Below are 19697 nucleotides of genomic sequence, written 5' to 3'. Positions count from 1 at the left end.
ATAGCATAAAATACCCAGAGATAGCTTGGTTATGCATTAAACTATCAAATAAGATGAAATTTACAAGTAGCCGCTAGAAATTCATTACCCGCCGTCAGTAGCCGCTGACATTTTTTCAAGCGGCTACTGATCGCGGATAATGATTTACTGGCGGCTACTTCAGTAAATCATCTTATTTCATAATTTTATCTAGGATGCAAGTGGAAACGCATAGACAAAATACTCAAACAGATACTCCAACCTCTAATCAAAACGTCATTTGCATAATTATCATTTAAATGTAGAAATACATAATCTATTGCGATGCGGGGATGCAAAACTCATAGATGCTACTGCCTATCTTGCGCCTATAGTCGGCGGCGTGCCCATTACCCCACGCAAGGCTCGGCGAGCCTGATATCAGACGCTCCACATACATGCACGCATAAACACCGGAGCTGCATTGATCTGGCTGCTGAAACTGCTCATTCTCATCGGCATATTGGATTTTCAACCTTCGCCATTCAAGGTTTTCCAACGGGTTTTGGACAATCTCTGTCCTTTCGAACCACTTGGACACGTCAAGCAGCCTACCCAACAGGCACTGCAGCGGATATAGAGCGGCGATCACATCGTAGCGCTTCTGCGCCAGGGTCTTGAACAACTGCGAATCGAAGATGTCGCAAATACCCCTCAGCAAATCCACTCGGCATGTAATGTAACGTCCACACACATGTATAGGCAAAATGAGCTGCACACGCAAATGCAATTGGTGAAGAGGAAATAAAAAATGAACTACTCCAACATATTTATACTGTAGATATATATGTGTACCGTTGTGGCATGCATCCAAGAGCCATGAGTCGAAGATACCCCATGCCCATGCACCAGATACATCTTCTTGGGATGCGATTCCCACGAAGTAAAAACTGCGTCGGACCTGGCAAGCCGTCCTTCTGCCCTCGAGGGAAACATACTGCGCCACGCTTTTAGCAACTCCGCGAATTCATCATCGAAATATTTCTGCAGCAATTAAACATTATATTAAAAGCATATTTGATTATAACAACATAATATTTAATTAAATGCTTACGAATAATTCTGTATCCAATATGATAGTGGTCCTCGCATCAACACCGTCTATCAAGTCATCACCCCTCATCAACCTCGATCTCATCGTCATCATGTACATATCAACAGCCTGCACGTACTTAAATGTTAGTAATAAGTGACCAGACTTACATGATAACAACTGATTCATAAATTAACCAACATTGGACGAGAGGTCGGTCCTCGTGTTTTGCATAGTGGTCCAAAAGTTATACGGGAGAGGGTGTTCGCTCTCTGCCACCGACACCGTCTGGTAGTGTCCACGGCGGCCAGCTTCCATCATACGCTCAAACCCGTCGACATACTGTGAGTCGACGGGTCTCGGCACGGCGCTGTGCACGTACGGTGATCGAAGTGCAGCCGACGGGTTCCGTTCTCGGTGGCTTCTGCGTGGAACCTCTGGTGCACAAATACTGAGGGGAACAGCAGCTACTGCCTTAGAAACTGCCTCAGAAACTCCCTATAATTCACTTAAAACAACGCAAGTTAAACAATGTTGACATAATTTAAATTAAATGACTTGTAAATTTAATGTAACGACAACATACCCCTCTAAACTGCTTCCAATACTCGTGCATCTCATCTTGAGTCAGGATCGGAGCCGAAGAACGGGCCGGCTCAAAAGGGTATGCTGAACTCGTGCCCGGCTCAGCCCACGAGTAGCGTGGCCCACCATAAGAACTGGACGCCTCGAATGTGGGCATGTGGTGGACACCCATGTGCGGAGTCTGCACATGCCCAAAACTAGTCGGGCCACCAAACGGATCATGCTGCCACTGCGGGGTGTGCATGGCATCACCAGTAGTCTGTCCCACCTCTCGTGCAGGAGACTCATGTGCAGGGGATCGGTGATGCGATGGGGCCTCTGAGGATGTAGGCTGCGCTGGATCGGAGTCGGGCTCGGGCTGGGGCTCGCGTCTCCTGTCAGAGTGAGATCGTGGAGCAGGTCTGGGCACGTGAACATCAGTGCTATGCGAGCATCGGCAACGCATAGCATCCAACTTGTCCTCGAACCAATTCTTAATCCTCCTGAACAGGCTGTCCTCCACGTTCCTCGCTATCCGTCCCTCACTCTCGCGCATCATGTGCTGCATGCGCTGCCAATCCTCCTCGCTCCACTGTGATGGTGCAGGAGCATCCTCGTGCCTAGGCCTCGGGGCTCTGTGACTGTGAGACCTTCGACCAGAATCAACGGGGTGATCGCCCCCAATGCTCTGATCGTGATGGCTGCTGCTCGATGAGGTGTCCACTAGTTGTCCCCTCGGGCGCTTGCCAGTATCCTGTCTCATACTGCGACGCCGAGGTTGATGCTCAGGAGCATCCTCGTTGTGGTCCCCACCAGTGTAGCGCGCCCGAGGCTGCCTATGACCAAAGACTCCCGGCTCTGGTACTCGAACCCCTATCCCGGCATTGACACCTGCCACCGATAGCCAGTAAGATGTCGTGGCCTCGTACTCATCGGGGATCATCTCCCATATCCCGTTCTCTTAGAAACAAAAAAAAAATGTAGTTAAACATTAATATTCATAAAATAAAATAATATTAACAAATAAACAACTAAATTATTACCGGAGACTCAAATAAACTCTGTAACCCATCGAACTTGGTCTTCACGAACGTCCACCTCCGAAATCTAGGGTAAACCCCCGCATTGCATATGGCTATGGCTGGGCCCAATTCGGGAATTTTTTCAAGACCCCAAATGAATAGGCCCAAGAAGGACCGTAGAAGTGATACTTTTTACAATCCTTTTTGATTGTGTTGTGCTTCAACCTGTAGTTCAAGCTCCTATACGCGCACGATCCCCAAGGAAATCTGGAAAAGGCCGTCAAATCATCCACCAGCTTCCAAGTCCAGGACTGCACGGGTCGTCGCACGTCCACTCCTAATACAAATGCGTGTAGCACCAACAAGTGGGCCACACGGAGGTACAACCCGCCGTCGGGGTCAACCACTGGATTGGCGGTGTCGAAATATATATCCGCCAGGTCCCGCACTGACACCTGCTTAGAGCGGCAAAATTGTCTAAATGTCCGAGCCTCGCTCAGATCGTGCTCAGCCTCGGGGTCAAAAGGATCATCCCCAAAGGACAATCCTGTCACGAGAGCGAAATCTCTCGGAGTAAACTCAACCTTCCTCTCGTTGATGTAGAAGGAGATCTCATCATCCTCATTGAAGGCCGTGATCTGAAGATGACGAGAGACAATATGGTGCAATGCAGCATTGCACTTCTGGCCCGGCTGCCAATCCAACATCATCCCAAAGCACCCCTGCCTGAACGTATTCTCCAGTGCAAAACCGCCAATTTCGTTTAGTCTCTGGACTACTGTCGATAGGTAACTAATATTGTTGTACGTACTGATCTCAACTGTTGGACGATTGATTTGCTTGGGCCTCGAATAACGGACCTATTCAATACAAAAAATAACTCAATTTACAAAACATAATGAATTAACAAACATCAACTAATAATAATGCATAATTAACTATTAAATTACTAGAAACATAAATAAAAAAATATAGAACCACAATAAACAAGTATCCGCCAGTAATCAATTTTTTTAAGAAGTAGCCGCCGGGTTTTTTCAAACCCGGCGGCTACTTCTTAAAAAAATTAATTACTGACGGATATTAGGTAATTATGGTTCTATATGTTTTTATTAGTATGTTATCAATTTTTAAATTCTGAATAACCCAAAAAACGTTATTATTTTATGCGTAATACAGTAAAATTAACCTAATGATCTAAATAGACGATTAAATATATTAAATATGCTTCAACTAAATAAAAATTCTAACAACACTGAAACTATACTCAAACTTGTAACAACACTCAACTACACTATATCTAACATATACGAAACATATAAATAAATCTAACAAATACTTTATCTAAATCAAAATTCAATACTATACAAAACATATAAAAATTCGAAACATATAAATTCTAACATAAAAACATATAAATTCTAACATATTGATTCTAACATAAAAATTCACCCATATACAAAACATATAAAAATTCGAAACATACAAAACATATACTTACTTAAAAATATACAAAATTCGAAACATATACAAAACATATAGATTCTTAAAATGTAGTATACTTACTTGGTTTGAAGAAGAAGCCATGGCGTGAATGGATTTGAAGAAGACGAGCAATAACCGTGAATTGTCCCCCAAAAATGGCGTATATGTCTTCCCTCTCTCAAGAACTCTTTTTTTCCTTCTCTAATTCAAAATGACCAGCGGCTGATTTTTTCCTTCTCTCAAGTGCGGCTGCTTCTCTACCCCAATACCCTAATTTAACATAAAATATTGTGTAAATGGGCCCTACCCAATTTATCTCTCTTATCAAATCTTCAATTTTTTCAAACAAATCCCACAAAAAGCAGTGCCCGCTCAATTCTAGCCGCCCGTGAGTTAATTTGCTGCAAAGCCTATAGATTCTCACCCTATAAAGCTTCACCCTTGCCGGTTGAATTGTCCAATCACAATTGAATTAGCTTTAGCTCTTCAAAATTGAAAAAAATACAACAACCATTAATATGAACTCTAATAAATAAAATTTATATATATTGTGATATAAAAACCAGTTATAAATGACATGGTACTATTATCCGCCAGTAAAAAGTATCCGCTAGAAGTAGCCGCTTAGGGTTTCTTTCACGCGGCTAATTCTAGCGGATATGAATTACTGGCGGATAAGTATGTAGTAGGCTCTCTAATATTTTACTGTTTCATAATATATGATTATATATTTTTTTATCCAACATTTTCTATTATTTTATGTGTTAGGCTATATTAATTCATGTTAAATAAAATAAAATAAAAAATTCGAGACTTATTACACCACTATAATCCAAATTTGTCTAAATACAAGCCTATTATGTATTTCTACTTCATAGAATATATTTTAAAAAAAGAAATACAAAATTAAGGTAAGTTTGTGTATAATAAAAAAGTAATAGGAGGATGTAAAAAATTGTACTTTAAGTATATTTGGAAACCAAAAAAAATTCTGAACCTAATGTATACATTATCCGCCAGTAAAAAATAGCCGCTCGCAAAAGCCGCCGGGATAAAAATCCGGCGGCTATTGCGAGCGGCTATTTTTTACTGGCGGATAATGTATACATTAGGTTCAGAATTTTTTTTTGTTTCCAAATATACTTAAAGTTCAATTTTTTACATCCTCGTATTACTGTTTTATTATACACAAACTTACCTTCATTATTTTCAAACTTAGGGCATTATACGTCAATCATCTTACAATAATTGCACATTTATCTGGTTTTGTGCATTTTTAACTACCTATCTTACACATTTTCTTACACAATTGTACTTGTGTAAGAAAAGTGTAAGAACTTTTACAAAAAACCAAGCAAGCCATCACCATCAAGTGTACTTTTCGGTTTTGACTTTCAAAGTGGGTAGTTTTGTAAGATGTTTTATTGATGTGGGTAGATTTAATTCCAACCCTTAAGGGTCCCACTTTTTGAGGGTATTAATTAAATGGTTGTGTGGGGTACATTTGCAAAAAAAAATGGGTACTCATTTCGTGGACGGACGAAAAAGAAAATATGTATACTCAGTTTATAGACGGAGAGAGTATTATATGTGTGTGTGCGCGCGCGTGTGTGTATAATTAGAATTAGATGAGGATGGCCTTTCTAAATGAAACTAAGAACACATATACAAAGATATAAAATTGATCATAAACAAAAAATGGTAAGACATGTGTTAGATCTAACGTCTATCGGTGACAATCACTTCAACATGCATAATACTCATAATCTATATGAAAGTTTTGTCTATCCAAACACATATATCTCGCACACACAGAAAGTTATAACATGTAGAGAGACTGAAGCAGCAACACGCAGAAGTTATGACTCACAGAGAGACTTAAACAGAAACTCGTGCAGAAATATGAAGAACACAAGAACACCAAAGTTGGTAACCCAGTTCGATGATAAAACACCTACGTCTGGGGGGCCACGCCCAGGGTAAATTATCCACTAGTGATGATAAGATATACAAATGACTTACACGCGAAGAATCGTTCTCCCTAGCCTCTATATCTTCTCAAACCTCCACCAAGATGAATAATTGAGAGTAAATTAACAACTCACTCCCTAAGCTTGAATGCTACACTCACACCCAATCAATAATATTACTCCAACATGCTGGAGTAATGAACAATCAAAAGAACAAACTCACGACCCACGCTTATACAAGAAATAAATCACAAACTAGAACACACTCACAAGTAATGTATGCTCTCTGCCCTTGCACGAAATTACTCTCAATATGAAATAGAATAATAGTCAAAGCAGCAGCCAAATTCGAATCCTCTTTATCACCAATATATAGCCAAACCCTAGAAGAAGTTTGGTTGAGATAGGGCTCTTGGTGGGCTCTAGGCGGCGGCCCAAATAAGGGTTCACTGAGCATGATATAATTGTGCTTTTGACGTGTGACCAACTTCACACCAAACTTGCCACTATATCTACTAGCTTTTGACATGATAATTGTGCTCTCTTACAATAATCAATTTCTTTATTTCATTTAATAAACAACATAAACTACTATAAATCCTACGTTAATTATAATGTCTTGTACAAGATTGAGGTGAAGATGCCGGAGTACTGTGTAACTGGAGGAACTGGACTCATTGCAGCTTACTTGATCAAATCTCTGCTGGAAAAGGGTCATATAGTAAGGACTACTGCTCGAGATCCAGGTCCAAATTCATTAATTCCCAAACTATCATATGATTCTTGATTTTATTTTTTTATAAAATTTGTTTGCTTATCTTACATTTTACATTTTCTCTTACATAGAAAACATAGAGAAAGTAGGGTATCTCCTGCAGCTGAATGGAGCTAAAGAAAGGCTCAAGATCATGAGAGCTGATTTGGTGGAGGAAGGGAGCTTCGACGCCGCCGTGGAGGGAGTTGACGGCGTGTTCCACGTGGCGTCTCCGGTGCTCGTGCCCTACGATGACAATGTAAAGGCAAGTGCATGCATATAAAATATATAGCTGCAGATAGATTCTGTTACTGCTCAAATTCTTGCATCATTTATATACACTAAAATATTTACGAACTCATATCTTTTGCAGGAAAATTTGATCGATCCATGCATAAATGGAACCTTAAACGTGCTAAGATCCTGCAAGAAAGCTAGCAGTGTGAAAAGGGTTGTCTTGACCTCTTCTTGTTCTTCGATCAGATACAGATTCGACGCAGAAGAAGCGTCGCCACTCAATGAATCTCATTGGAGTGATCCCGAATATTGCAAGAGACGCAGCGTAATATTATAATTAAATCTTTTATTTTTACCAATTAAGTGAATAATTTGCTAAATAATTTGAAGGAATGTTGTTTGCAGCTGTGGTATGGTTATGCAAAAACTGTAGCAGAAAAAGAGGCGTGGAATTTTGCTCATGAAAATGGATTAGATTTAGTAGTGGTGAATCCATCGTTTGTAATTGGCCCTTTGCTTGCTCCTCAGCCAACTAGTACACTGCTACTTACATTGGCTCTTGTTAAAGGTTAGAATTAGACCATCATATACATACATATATATATATATACACATTAATTTCTCCAAATTAAATGTCCTATTCTTTTTTTTTTTTGGAAATTTTATTAGTTAATGCACTTTGTTTGATAGGTGTAAGGGGCGAATTTCCGAACACGAGAGTAGGTTTCGTGCACATATATGATGTTGTGAATGCACATATTTTAGCCATGGAAAAAAGTGAAGCATCAGGCAGATTTATATGTTCAAGCACAGTGGCACACTGGTCAGAAATCATTCAAATGTTGAGGGCCAAATACCCTAATTACCCTTACGAAAATAAGTAAGTGTAATAGAATATGGAGTTTATTTGGGATGATTTAGTTGATAGGAGATATTTTATTTCGATTTTTTTTTTCAGGTGTAGCAGTCAGAATGGGGATGATAATCCACATAGTATGGACTGTAGCAAGATTATTGAGCTGGGGCTTCCTCCTTTGAAAGCACTAGACCAAATGTTTGATGACTGCATTACAAGTTTCCAAGAAAAAGGATTTCTTTGAAAAACAAAACATTAAAATTACTCTTATTTTTATATACTAGCAGAAAGAACGTACATTGTACGTATAATTAATGTTATTTTATTTGATAATTTATTATTTTAAAATATTTATTCATTCATTACTTTTATTAAATAATTTATTGAATGAATATATTTATCTATAAACCTTATCAATAGCTATAGATATATATCATATAGATTTAGTGTAATATCTAATGAATTAATATATTCTTATAGTAATATGTAATAGGGATAAAATAGGTTATCCACAAGTTGTGCCTTAAGATGACTTAGAGGGTGTTTGGCTAAGCTTATTTTAAAGAGCTTATAAGCTCTTGGAACTTATAAGATGTTTCAAGAGCTTATAAAATGTAATTTTTAAGAGCTTATAAGTTGTCAAAGTGTTTGGATAATTGAACTTATAAGCTAGAGAGAAAAAAAATTTGCTAGAGAGAGAAAATATTTTTTTAGAGAGAAAAAATCGATGAAAAATAAACTTGAATGATATATGATGAAAATAATAAATTATAATTGAAAAATATTTATAAAAAGATTGTTGCACATGAGATTATAAAAAAATAAGTTGGGGTAGAGAAACTTATTTTTTTGGGAACTTATAAGCTCTTGGAGCTTATAAGCTATTTATGAGCTTATTTTGCCGAACACTTTGAAAGAGCTTATAAGCTCTTAAACAGCATATAAGCTGTTTTGAGGAGCCTATAAGCTCAGCCAAACACCCTCTTAGGCTCTTTTCCTATTAATATAGATATAGATTTAGGCTGTTTCAGGATAGCTGTTCAAAAAATCAAAATTCAAATGTTGTCTTATTAATACTTTTGGGTGCTAAGAAAGCCACGCAATCGTAGCTATATATATCTATTATGACAATTTTTCGATGAGGTGGTCTCTTGTGCACCCGAGTGCACCATGCATCCGGGTGCAAAATGACACTAATACTTACATTAAATGATATTAACATTAATACTATCTTAAAATGACACTAACACTATTTTGTTTTACAAATGACATATCATGTTATATAAATAACATTGTCACGAAATAACACTAACATTAAATGACATTATCAGGTTATCAAAATGACACTGTACAATCGGGTGCACCGTGCACCCGGGTGCACAGAAGAATTTGTGTTTTTCGATAGATATGTAAGAATATCTCCAACCATGTACACCAAATCCAAACTCATTTTACAGTATATGTCACTTCCAACAGTAATTCTTCTCCAACCATTTACACTAAAGTAAAATCCAAAAGAATATTCTTTAAATATTCTCTTTCCACTTACTTTTTATACTTCCAATCATACCTATATATTTCTTTCAAATTATACATTTGCCCCAATTTTTTAATTAATAATTTCATATTAAAATAAATACTATACGGAAATTAATTTTTTTTATTATTATTATTAAATAAGACGCATTTTACAGAAAAGAGCTCAACAACAATGTCAACCAAATCCTTTTGAAGCTGAAATATATTCTTCATATTTCAATAATATTGGAGGATCTGGTTCCGGTCTACCAGATTATTGGATTAGAATTATTAGATTAATTTCGTATTTCTCGTGTAGTTTATTTATTTGCGTCTGCATAATTTTCAAATTATGTTGTCTAATTTTAATTATGTTGTTTTTATGTCATGTGATATTTATATTATTAATATTGTTTTAAATGTTCTTGTATTATACATTTTAATATGTCATGTATTTAAAAATAAATCTTTTTTATTGTTGCAAATTAAAACTTTAAATAAATAATTAAACACTAAATTAACAAAACAAAATAAATTTATTTTGAAAGCTATAAGATTTACTACAATTTTTTATTTTTTTTATATATTTCATTCTCAACCAAGTTATTGAGCCCAAGTTGTAGGAGCCCAATAATTTCATATATTAATCATAGCCCTAAATTATAATTAAATGCGGAGCACTACAAAATTGAAAGAAAGCCGTCTTTTTTTTTTTTTTTTGAACACAGAGCGTCTTCTTCAGCACGGGTTTTCTCCCTTTCTTTCTTCATTAACGTCTGCGTCTGTAACACAAGAGCTCAATCCAACGACTTCTCAATATCCACCAAGAAGAGGGGTTAGTTTGCAATTTTTAAAAGTCTATAAAGTGTTTTGATGTAGTGAATAATGCAACACCAAATTTAATGTAGTACTGTTGATATGGTGGCCCCAAATTCATTTTGAATTTGAGTTTGGAACACCATTGGACCATTGGAGAGGTTTTGGTAATCCAAATCCCATTTTAGAGTACCATTGGAGATCCAATACACCTACCATTGGAGTACCATTGGAGCAGCCACCCGATTCCCAAAATTGATTACTATATAATACACCTACAGCTTGGGAATTTGACTTAAAAAGGAATAGGAATATATATAAGAGATACTTGCAAATTAAATACTACTCCCTCCGTCCGCCAAAAGTGTACCACTTTGGCTAGGCACGGGATTTAATAAAATTGGTAATGATTTTGATGTAGTGGAGAAAGGGTCCCACCACTTTATGAGATGTGTGGTTGAAACTGAATTTGGAGTGGTTTTTTTGTAAATAAAGAGTGTTTGTAAGGATAAAATATTAAAGTGGATGGTGGGACCATTTCCAAAAAAGGAAAGTGGTATACTCTTTGCGGACGCCAAATATAGTAAAAATGGTACACTTTTGGCGGACGGAGGGAGTATTTATTTTGGTCATTATTGCAAATTCAATTCCAGTTTTGAATTGTTTCAAGTAAGGCTAATTTTACAATTTGTAACAAATTACGCCATTTTACATTTTTAGTTTTCTGCACAAATCGAATTTCGACGAAAAATTATTTTAAATTATTATTTAATCTATATGATATTCCCTCCGTCCCGCGAATTTTGAGACAATTTTAGTATAAACAATTATTTATATATAAATTATTTTTAAATTTATTTATTTAGATATGTCAATAATTAAATCACAAATTAACTAGCCAATAATGCATGACTCCATAGGAGGAGGAAAGAACACTATTGGATTGTAAGAGCATCCGCAATGGGGTTCCTTGATAGTCTACTTGATAGCCTACTTGATAGTGATTGTGTTATTGAGTAGGTAGTGCTGCATTGGGGTTCCTTGATAGCCTACTTGATTTTTTTAGTTTTTAAAGAGGAGAGAGAAATTTTTAAAGATGAGAAGATAATTAAAAAAAAATTATCGAGCATATTCCATAACTCAAGTAGCACTCGAGTAGCACTCACTTGCAACGCCTACTCGAGTGCAATACTCGAGTTCGAGTAAGGCATCGAGTACCCCCGTTGCCAATGCTCTAACTCATTAAATTTGTTGTGTACTCCGACTCAAAAAAAATAAAAAAATAAAAATAAAATAGAAATAGAAATGTTGTGTACTCTCTCCGCGAAGACAATTTCTTCATTTTTTGTTATCACAAATATAAAAAACGTACTCTGAAGTGAAATTACATTCAAATCTCATATTCAACTCACATAATAAATCACAAGATAAATTATAGCAAGGAATTTCCTTCACGAATGACCTCATTTATGCAGTAGGTTGTAAACTTTAACAATCTAGAATAATGGAATTCACTTTTTTCTGGTAAATAATAATCTGTCCGTCCCATTACAAATGTTTCATTACTTTTGGACACGAAGATTAAGAAATATATAATTAGCAGATAAAGTGTGTTTGTGAAAATTATTTAAATATTAGGTATAAAAATAAAATATTCTGCCAAAAAATGAATGAGACATTTGTAATGAGACATCTCATTATGAAAAGTGGGACATTTGTAATAGGACAAATGGAGAAAATTATTTTAATTATTATAATAATAATAATAATAATTATTATTATTATTATTATTATTATTATTATTATTATTATTATTATTATTATTATTCTCAAAAAAAATCTTGGTATGTTATACTCCCTCCGTCCCACGAATCTTGATACATTTGATTTTAGCTCGGGAATTAAGAAATTGTAGATTAGTGTTTTAATTGTGTGGGTAATAAAGTATAAAAGTGATAAAGTAGCATATAGAAGGTAATAAAAGTGATAAAGTAGGAGAGAAGAGGTAATAATTATTATTACCTTATTTGAAAATATGTTAAGATTCGTGGGACGGCCCAAACAAAAATACGTGTCAAGATTCGTGGGACGGATGAAGCATATAGAAAAATTCTTAATTGCAAAGTTATCGGTTCTCTGGGACCATACTTGCAGCCCATTAATAGTAATTCCATATATATATAGTCATATAGACATTGTTTCTCTTTTTCACTATAAACCCTTTTTAAAAATAAATAATAACTTTGAGAAAACATGTGACACCCAAATCCAACTTAAATTTACATGAATACGCACGCGAAAAAGTCATGACTATAAATAAAGATTTAATGTATAAATATTTAATATGGAAATAAAGAAATAAATATTTTATTTAAAATACTTAAATCAACATAACATCTTTAAGTATAGCTAAATTCAAAACATTTGATTCGCCATTCGACCCTCCACGCGCCTCCGGCCTTTATATATATATATATATGAAATGAATTTGTAAAAAGGATAATACCTTAGGAATTTTGCTAGATAAAATTTGAGCTGGGGATACTCGATTTAAAATGTTTTGGGGAAATTAGTATTCTCTATGATGGTAGGAAAAATGGGATTTTTATAAAGCTATGAAATTAGGCGGTGTAACAAATTAATTAAAAGCGGCAATTTATAAAAAACGAAAAAAGGAAGAGCAAACCCATGAAGGCACAGAGAAGCCAACTATGGGACGAGCCTGTTAAAACCTTTCTACGTGAGAGCAATCGTAGTAAGAAAAAAGAGTACTCGTCAGAAGCAGAGCAAAAAAACAAACGAAAATATAAAAATAAAACTTCATGTCAAAGATAACACATTTATTTAATATTAACGAAAATATCTAAATACTTTAGACTTATCCAAAATTATATAATTATAATTAAAACAAGATAAGTTTGAAGCACAATAAAGGCTTCGAAAAATGTATTTTAAAGCCCTTCAATTTGAAATCTTGATTTAATATTAAAAAGGGAAATAAATTATAACAATTATTTATTATATATATATAAATAAATAAGTGAATATGCATGTAGATTTTCTAGCTTGAAAATTAAATAATAATTTATTTATTTTTAAATAAAAATTATAAATGACATAAATGGTTTTGGGCTGTGACAAAATAGGCAGTATGAAATCACCCTATATATGTAGACTAACTTCTATTCAGCCGCTATCTGTTTAGGAATTAGAAGAGGCCCAATCGATCTTCCTGGCTTTGGGCCACTTATCGAAAATATATCCAAGCTAAAAAGAAATAGACACAAGTATGGGCTTAGTTTTCTACAAACAATCAACAATAGGGCTCAATTTGTAATAATCCAAAATTAGCCCAAACTCTCTAAACGTGATTTAATCCATTTAAACTAGAGGACTACTTTGCACTTTACAAATCATTTAGTTTTTATTTTATTTTTTTCTAAATTCAACATTATAATTTATCTTCCTCATAGTAACTAGAGTTCGTACTATCAATATATTTAAATTTATTTAGAGTTCGAATCACAAAACTATTTATTTTAAACGCATCTCCATATGCACTTTCTCGATTCAACAAACCTTAAATCTATTGAACCATATTCGCAAGTTGCAGATAGAAAAAAAAAATGACTTTGCCGTACGATTTTCAAGCACTCGAAGCATATACATATAGGCCATGCATGGTGTACGTATAGATTCCTCTGAAACTCAAAGCGAGTATCCAAGGAAATACTTTTTTAAAGTTGGCCCACAATACTATGTTTATAATAAAAATCAAAGAAAATCAAGAGCTGGTCAACAAGAAATTAAAAAGAAATGATTCTTCCACTTTACTCAAGACAAGAAAGAAAATATATTTGGAAAAATAATTCAAAATAACGGACCGACAATGATGTTAGGCCAACCAAGAGAAAGTCAGCCTACGATCGCGCTAATAAATTTCATACTTACTTTTCGAGGTCTCTAACTTTTAAATTAAAAATTAATATAGGGAAAATAGGGGGGAAGTATCATACTGTAATGTAACTATAGTGTATGGTTATATATGTGCATAAATAGCGACTTAAGTCATACTACTATAATATTTTATCACAATACAAAAATCATATTAGATATATGTGTGTACAAAACAATCAAAAGGCTAAAAGAGAATGTGAACCTATGTCTCGAATACTATTGTCAACATTATATGCTTTAAAAAATACGCAACCGAATAAAATGACAATAAATGTAAAGGTAGAAAGAAAGTAATGAGGCATTATGAAATTATTGGGTGGGCGGTGACACAGTCCACCATTACAATAATTCACTTTTATAATTTGCTCCCAAACCCCACTCTCTGCCTGCATTGCATGTGTTATTCTCAACATTTAAACGCAATAATAATTTTCACAATTATAGCAACTTTACCATGCCCACAATAAAATATTGCATATCCCATTTTATTAATATACTAATAATAGAGGACCCGATTTTCATCTGCTTCATTTTATATGCTGTATCATATTATGACAGTATTCTTTTATGTATATATATCGGAGCAATAAATCGGAAAATCTAACAAAACATAAACTTTTATTGCTCCAACCAAGAAGCAACTAACGAACACATTAAAGCAGGGCAAAAAATTCCACCAACCACCCCATTCATAGCAGTGGACACCATTTAATTTAAGACATGAAACAAATGGTACAAGCCAAGAAGAAATGACCTGGCTCCAACGAAAATTATTGTACAAGCCAAAACAAAAAATTAGTATTTGATTCAAATTGTGTTATATATCATTGAAATATATATGATAAATATATGAAATAATACTACTAATGTATATATGTGCATAACATGTCTGGAATGTATAGATACGAGACATACGATAGAAATATTTTTCTGAAGTATCTAAATGCAATATTCGATATATACTTGGACAATTTATTATCTAAGATGAGGTTACCCAAATTATATACATGTATATATATGAAACACTTTCACATATTTTCCTAGAAGTTCGTTATCTACATTAATCTAATTATCTTTCGCAAAAAAAAAAAAAAAAACATTATATATCCTAGCTAGAAGTGATAGCACCAAGTATATAAAACTTACATTATTTTTTTTTATTTTTTTATCAGATAAAACTTACATTATTAATAAAATGGTAATATATAGTACTAATAAATAGTGTGATGACTATTTTTCGACGAAAAATAGGAATTTTGTAGCAACAATAGGGCACAGGCGGCATACAGCTAGCAATGAGAGACATGGTTACATCTCTTAAAGGCCTCAAATTACAGATATCATTTGCTTGGCGTTGGTAAAATTGAAAAAGCCTACACTATCAACACAAAAATGGCCCACGCAAACACGTACAATCGCTTAGCAAACAATCAAAATAATTTTCACCTAAATAAATCATTATATGTCGTCAACCCAATAATAATTGTGTACTCTAAAATCATTCTAACAACTTTAGGTTATAATATTTGGTTGAATGATAGGAGCGGAAACGAATTGTATCAACTAAATTAAGTCCGAGTGTAGCAATAGAAATAAGAAACTTTAAAATAAAATGCAATTATCTAATAAGCAGCAAGAGGACAAAGCGGAGATGAGGAGGGATAAGCAATGGAATCATAGCATTAGGAAAATGTAACTTTCAAACTCAACTACAATATATTGATGAAACAGAGACACATGATTTGAATCCGTGGTGCAATTTGGACTAGAGCAATAAATGTAATCGCATGGAAAACGATATTTGATGTTTTCAAATCTTCATAAAATCATAAAGAGAGAGTCAAGTAAGAGAGACAAGGATGGTGATCTTCATCTACTAAGTAATGAAACTGCAATAACATGATTTTACTCTCGAGTCCGAAGCCCTTTGGACGGCTCAAAAAGCACAAGAAAAAACCAAAGGAAACTCCCAACTCTCTACACAAAAAAACTCTCAAAACAAAATCTCTCACCAGCAAACTTATGACAACAACATTTCCGAACTGAATTATCCAGTTCTAGAAACGCCATTTCACAAAAGTAAACATAGTCATACTACTAATACTAAATAAAATCCTATCAACTGCAAAACTTATAGGCATGCTATATTGAAAGAAGCCGACCCTCCATTAATTCCGTTCATCGGCGACGGCTCATCCATCCACGTCAGGGCGCCGCCGCAAGCCTCTTCAAAGTCGAAATCAAAATCGAAGTCCGGCAACGCAGTGCCCTCATCACCCACATCAAACCCAAATATGGGGAATTCATCCAAATCCTCGTCGATGAGATCGTCGAAAGAAGGGACGAATCCATCGCCGGCGACAAGGGATTGGAGCTCCATGTCCAAATCAATTTGATCCAAACCCATCAACCCACATTTATCTTGTCTCTCCTCCACAACAGCATCCTCACACTTGCAATCAAGAACCCAAGAAGTGGTGGAATCGAGCTCCACCGCTGACGTATTGCTGCTGCCACTGGAGTCCTCGGACGCACAAACCACAACATCGTCCTTCCGAATCTTCTTCTCGTCATACTCGAAAACGACCGCCGAACTCACAGTCTTGCCATTCTCACAGCCCGAGCTCCTCTCCGACGACAAGTCAGCACCGTTGCTCAAAGCCTCGAATTCCAGCCGCTTTATCTCGTAAGCTCTGGAAGCTTCCTCCGCCGAATCAAAGGTTCCCAACCAAACCCGTTTGTGCTGAAACGGATCCCGTATCTCAGCAGCCCATTTCCCCCACTTGCGCTGCCGCACGCCTCTGTATTTACCGTTAACGGGATTCTGCCGGCTGCTCTCCGTCGCCGAAAAAGCCCTCTTCTTCTTGGAGCTTCCCTCGCTGTTGTCCGAGCTCTCGGATTCCAGAACCTTGGAAGCCGCCGCCGCTGCAGCAGGCTTCACGAGAGGAAAATGAACCTCATGAACGAGGCGTTTCACTCTCCTCTCTCTCTCCTCCTCTCTCTCATCGTCGGAGGAGTCGGTAGCATCCGGGTCATTATAAATTATCCGGATTTTTCTCATTGGCTTAACGGGTTCGGGCCGAACTTTCCCTTTTCTGTTCAAGCAAGCTTCCCTGTTGAACAAAACTGGTTTCCGAGGCTCCGCTATCATCTTCTCTCTCAGTCAAAACAAATCAAAAACCCCTCAAAAAAAGAATTAACCCACAAAAATGAATCCTCCCAAAATAATAAACCAATCAAACAAAAATCCCGCAAAGAAATCTCTAATTCAAGATCGAATCACTTGAGCAAAAGGAGCCGCTGCGTTGGACTCCTCACGTAAATCGATTTATTAACCGATTTATGTGAAAACCCCCAAAACACACAACTCCGGTACAAGTCCTGCAACACAAAAACAACCCCAAGAGCCATAAACAACGTTATGAACTTCGAACAAAATCGTTACAGATCAGACCATAAAAATAATTAATCCACGAATTAGAAAAACTCTAAATCAAACGAGGGTTTAAGAAATTAAAATAAAAAAGGGTTTGATTTTGTTACCGTTTGGGCCTCAAACGCATCGAAACAGTCGGGAAGAAAGAGAGGTCGCTCTGCTGAATAGAACAGCAGAGGGCTTTGCGCATGCAACGAGCAGAAATCGAAGGAAGTGATGAGAAACAGAGCTTCAACGGAGCCCCAGACACAACACCCAAATCAAAACTTGCCGACATAAAATCTCTTGTCCGAGCCGCCGTATCTCAAAAGCTCTCGCCTTTTCTTCTCAACGCTTCAGAAAAAGGAGCACCAAAAACGAGAGGAAAAAATTCTATCAGGTACACACCTATAAATAGAGTAAGTGAAGATAACACTGGAAAACAGTGATGAGTGAGGAAAAGGGATTAAGAATCAATGGTTAAGATTACTCGTACAGGTTAGAACGGGACAAGGATGAAATTTTTATGGTATTTATCGAAAGGTTTTGCAGAAACAACAATTTGAAGAGGAACCTCCTCTGTGAGGGATGCCAGTGTCTGTAAATATAGAGTGCAAAGAGTGGACCATGAGGAGAGAAATGGAATTTTTTAATTTGGTTATTATAATCGCTTTTATTTCACAGCAACACCAACCATCAATTGACTGACCGACCCAGAGAACGCAAATCTCAAGGGAAAATGAAAAAGAACAAGAAATATGAAAACAAAGACCGGAAAAAAACATCGTGTGTTTACATCGAAAATCTAAAACAAATCGAAACAATCAAAAATAAAATGAAATAAAATAACATTACAGGCATACGTATTTGCCTACCTGCTTTGTTTTATTTCTTGTATCTCAAATTATGTCGCTTTTCACCCTCTGTCGTCTGGGGTCCTTTTCTCCCCTCTCGCTGTGTGAAAAACTTTTTCACTTTTCCTCTGCTGTTACGAGTGGGGGTGTCTGTCAAAAATTCACTGTTTTCTATGCGGTCAAAATGGAGTGGGTGTGTGTATATGTATATATAGATGTAAGTAGAGATTTTCGTATATGGGTATTTAATTGGGTATACATGATGCGTTGGCATGTGTATCCACATACCATGATCATACTCACCATGCCATGGTTGGTAAGAGATTTCCTATTCCATCGGTCAATTGACCGCACTCTCTCTCTTCCCGCGTGGATCTCACGGCCCAATGAATTGACTATTTCTTCGCACGCGCAGTTACAGGAGAGTGGGTTGAGTGAGTCACTAGCAATGCAGCGATTCGGCAACGTAAGCGTTTCTGACTTCTACCGGTGAATGACAGCTCATTTCCATTTTGCTTGTTTTTTAGGGCCGTTGATTGGGAGAAATTACGGTTGCGCCACTCTCATACTTGGCAATCAAGTTAGTCCATTTGGAAAATTAAATCTTCTATATAAATGTATAATATTTGCCCGGAAAATATTATTGTTATTAAGGATTTACGTATCTTATTCCCAAATTCAGCCTCTTGATTTATACGTTTTCAATAAAATTACGGCAAGTAATAAATTAATATTTCCTCTAAAAAAACAATTCATGTTTAAAATCTTCATGAAATAAAATCTCAGTAACTGTAAAGCATTAATAAAACAAATTGTATTTGTAGGCGATGGAAATAATAAGAAATATAAAATGTTATTGTTTCGGAATTACTACATTTTACGGGATACGGTATCCCTAATAACAACAATATCGAGAGACTGTTAACATTTATTTTTATAAATAAATGTTTGATCAATATTAATTAACTATTAATGTTATTTTAGATTATGGGATGTATAATCTTTTCATGTTTAAGAGATATAGATTGTCCGTGTTACTCTACCGATAGAGTGGTTAATAACTTAAATAAAGTATCAATAATTTTGTATATATTATAAATAAAAAAAACATTGATATTGTCTACAAGATAAAATCAAAGTGTTTATGTATTCAATAATAAATTTATTCAAAACAATTATAAACTTTGTGAAATTAGAT

General features: G+C 35.7%; 3 protein-coding genes across 4 annotated transcripts; 1 reads left to right on the top strand and 2 right to left on the bottom strand.

Annotated features, from left to right (window-relative positions):
* Positions 1 to 216: 216 nt before the first annotated feature.
* On the bottom strand, positions 217 to 4606 carry LOC130986332 (uncharacterized). 2 transcript variants are annotated; one of them, XM_057909722.1, is made up of 6 exons: positions 4204 to 4606; positions 1638 to 3497; positions 1253 to 1549; positions 1073 to 1180; positions 814 to 1002; positions 217 to 730 (listed from the first exon to the last, which is right to left on the bottom strand). In XM_057909722.1, the coding sequence occupies exons 2-6, from the start codon at positions 2556 to 2558 to the stop codon at positions 296 to 298; spliced, it is 1950 nt and encodes a 649-aa protein (XP_057765705.1). In that variant the 5' UTR covers positions 2559 to 3497; positions 4204 to 4606; the 3' UTR covers positions 217 to 295. The 2 variants fall into 2 exon arrangements, with proteins under 2 accessions (XP_057765705.1, XP_057765706.1); XM_057909723.1 differs by having other exon boundaries at positions 1253 to 1537.
* Positions 4607 to 6628: 2022 nt separating this feature from the next.
* On the top strand, positions 6629 to 8304 carry LOC130986355 (tetraketide alpha-pyrone reductase 2). Its single transcript, XM_057909748.1, has 6 exons — positions 6629 to 6838; positions 6939 to 7111; positions 7220 to 7408; positions 7489 to 7651; positions 7774 to 7963; positions 8042 to 8304. The coding sequence occupies exons 1-6, from the start codon at positions 6733 to 6735 to the stop codon at positions 8181 to 8183; spliced, it is 963 nt and encodes a 320-aa protein (XP_057765731.1). The 5' UTR covers positions 6629 to 6732; the 3' UTR covers positions 8184 to 8304.
* A 7771-nt stretch (positions 8305 to 16075) lies between these two features.
* LOC130986349 (ethylene-responsive transcription factor ERF118-like) lies at positions 16076 to 18675 on the bottom strand. The gene is made up of 3 exons (XM_057909741.1): positions 18521 to 18675; positions 17774 to 17999; positions 16076 to 17611 (listed from the first exon to the last, which is right to left on the bottom strand). The coding sequence occupies exon 3, from the start codon at positions 17379 to 17381 to the stop codon at positions 16362 to 16364; it is 1020 nt and encodes a 339-aa protein (XP_057765724.1). The 5' UTR covers positions 17382 to 17611; positions 17774 to 17999; positions 18521 to 18675; the 3' UTR covers positions 16076 to 16361.
* Positions 18676 to 19697: the final 1022 nt, after the last annotated feature.

This window comes from Salvia miltiorrhiza, chromosome 5 (assembly GCF_028751815.1).
Source record: "Salvia miltiorrhiza cultivar Shanhuang (shh) chromosome 5, IMPLAD_Smil_shh, whole genome shotgun sequence".
Lineage (NCBI taxonomy): Eukaryota > Viridiplantae > Streptophyta > Magnoliopsida > Lamiales > Lamiaceae > Salvia > Salvia miltiorrhiza.
This window is presented reverse-complemented; position numbering and strand designations above follow the sequence as displayed.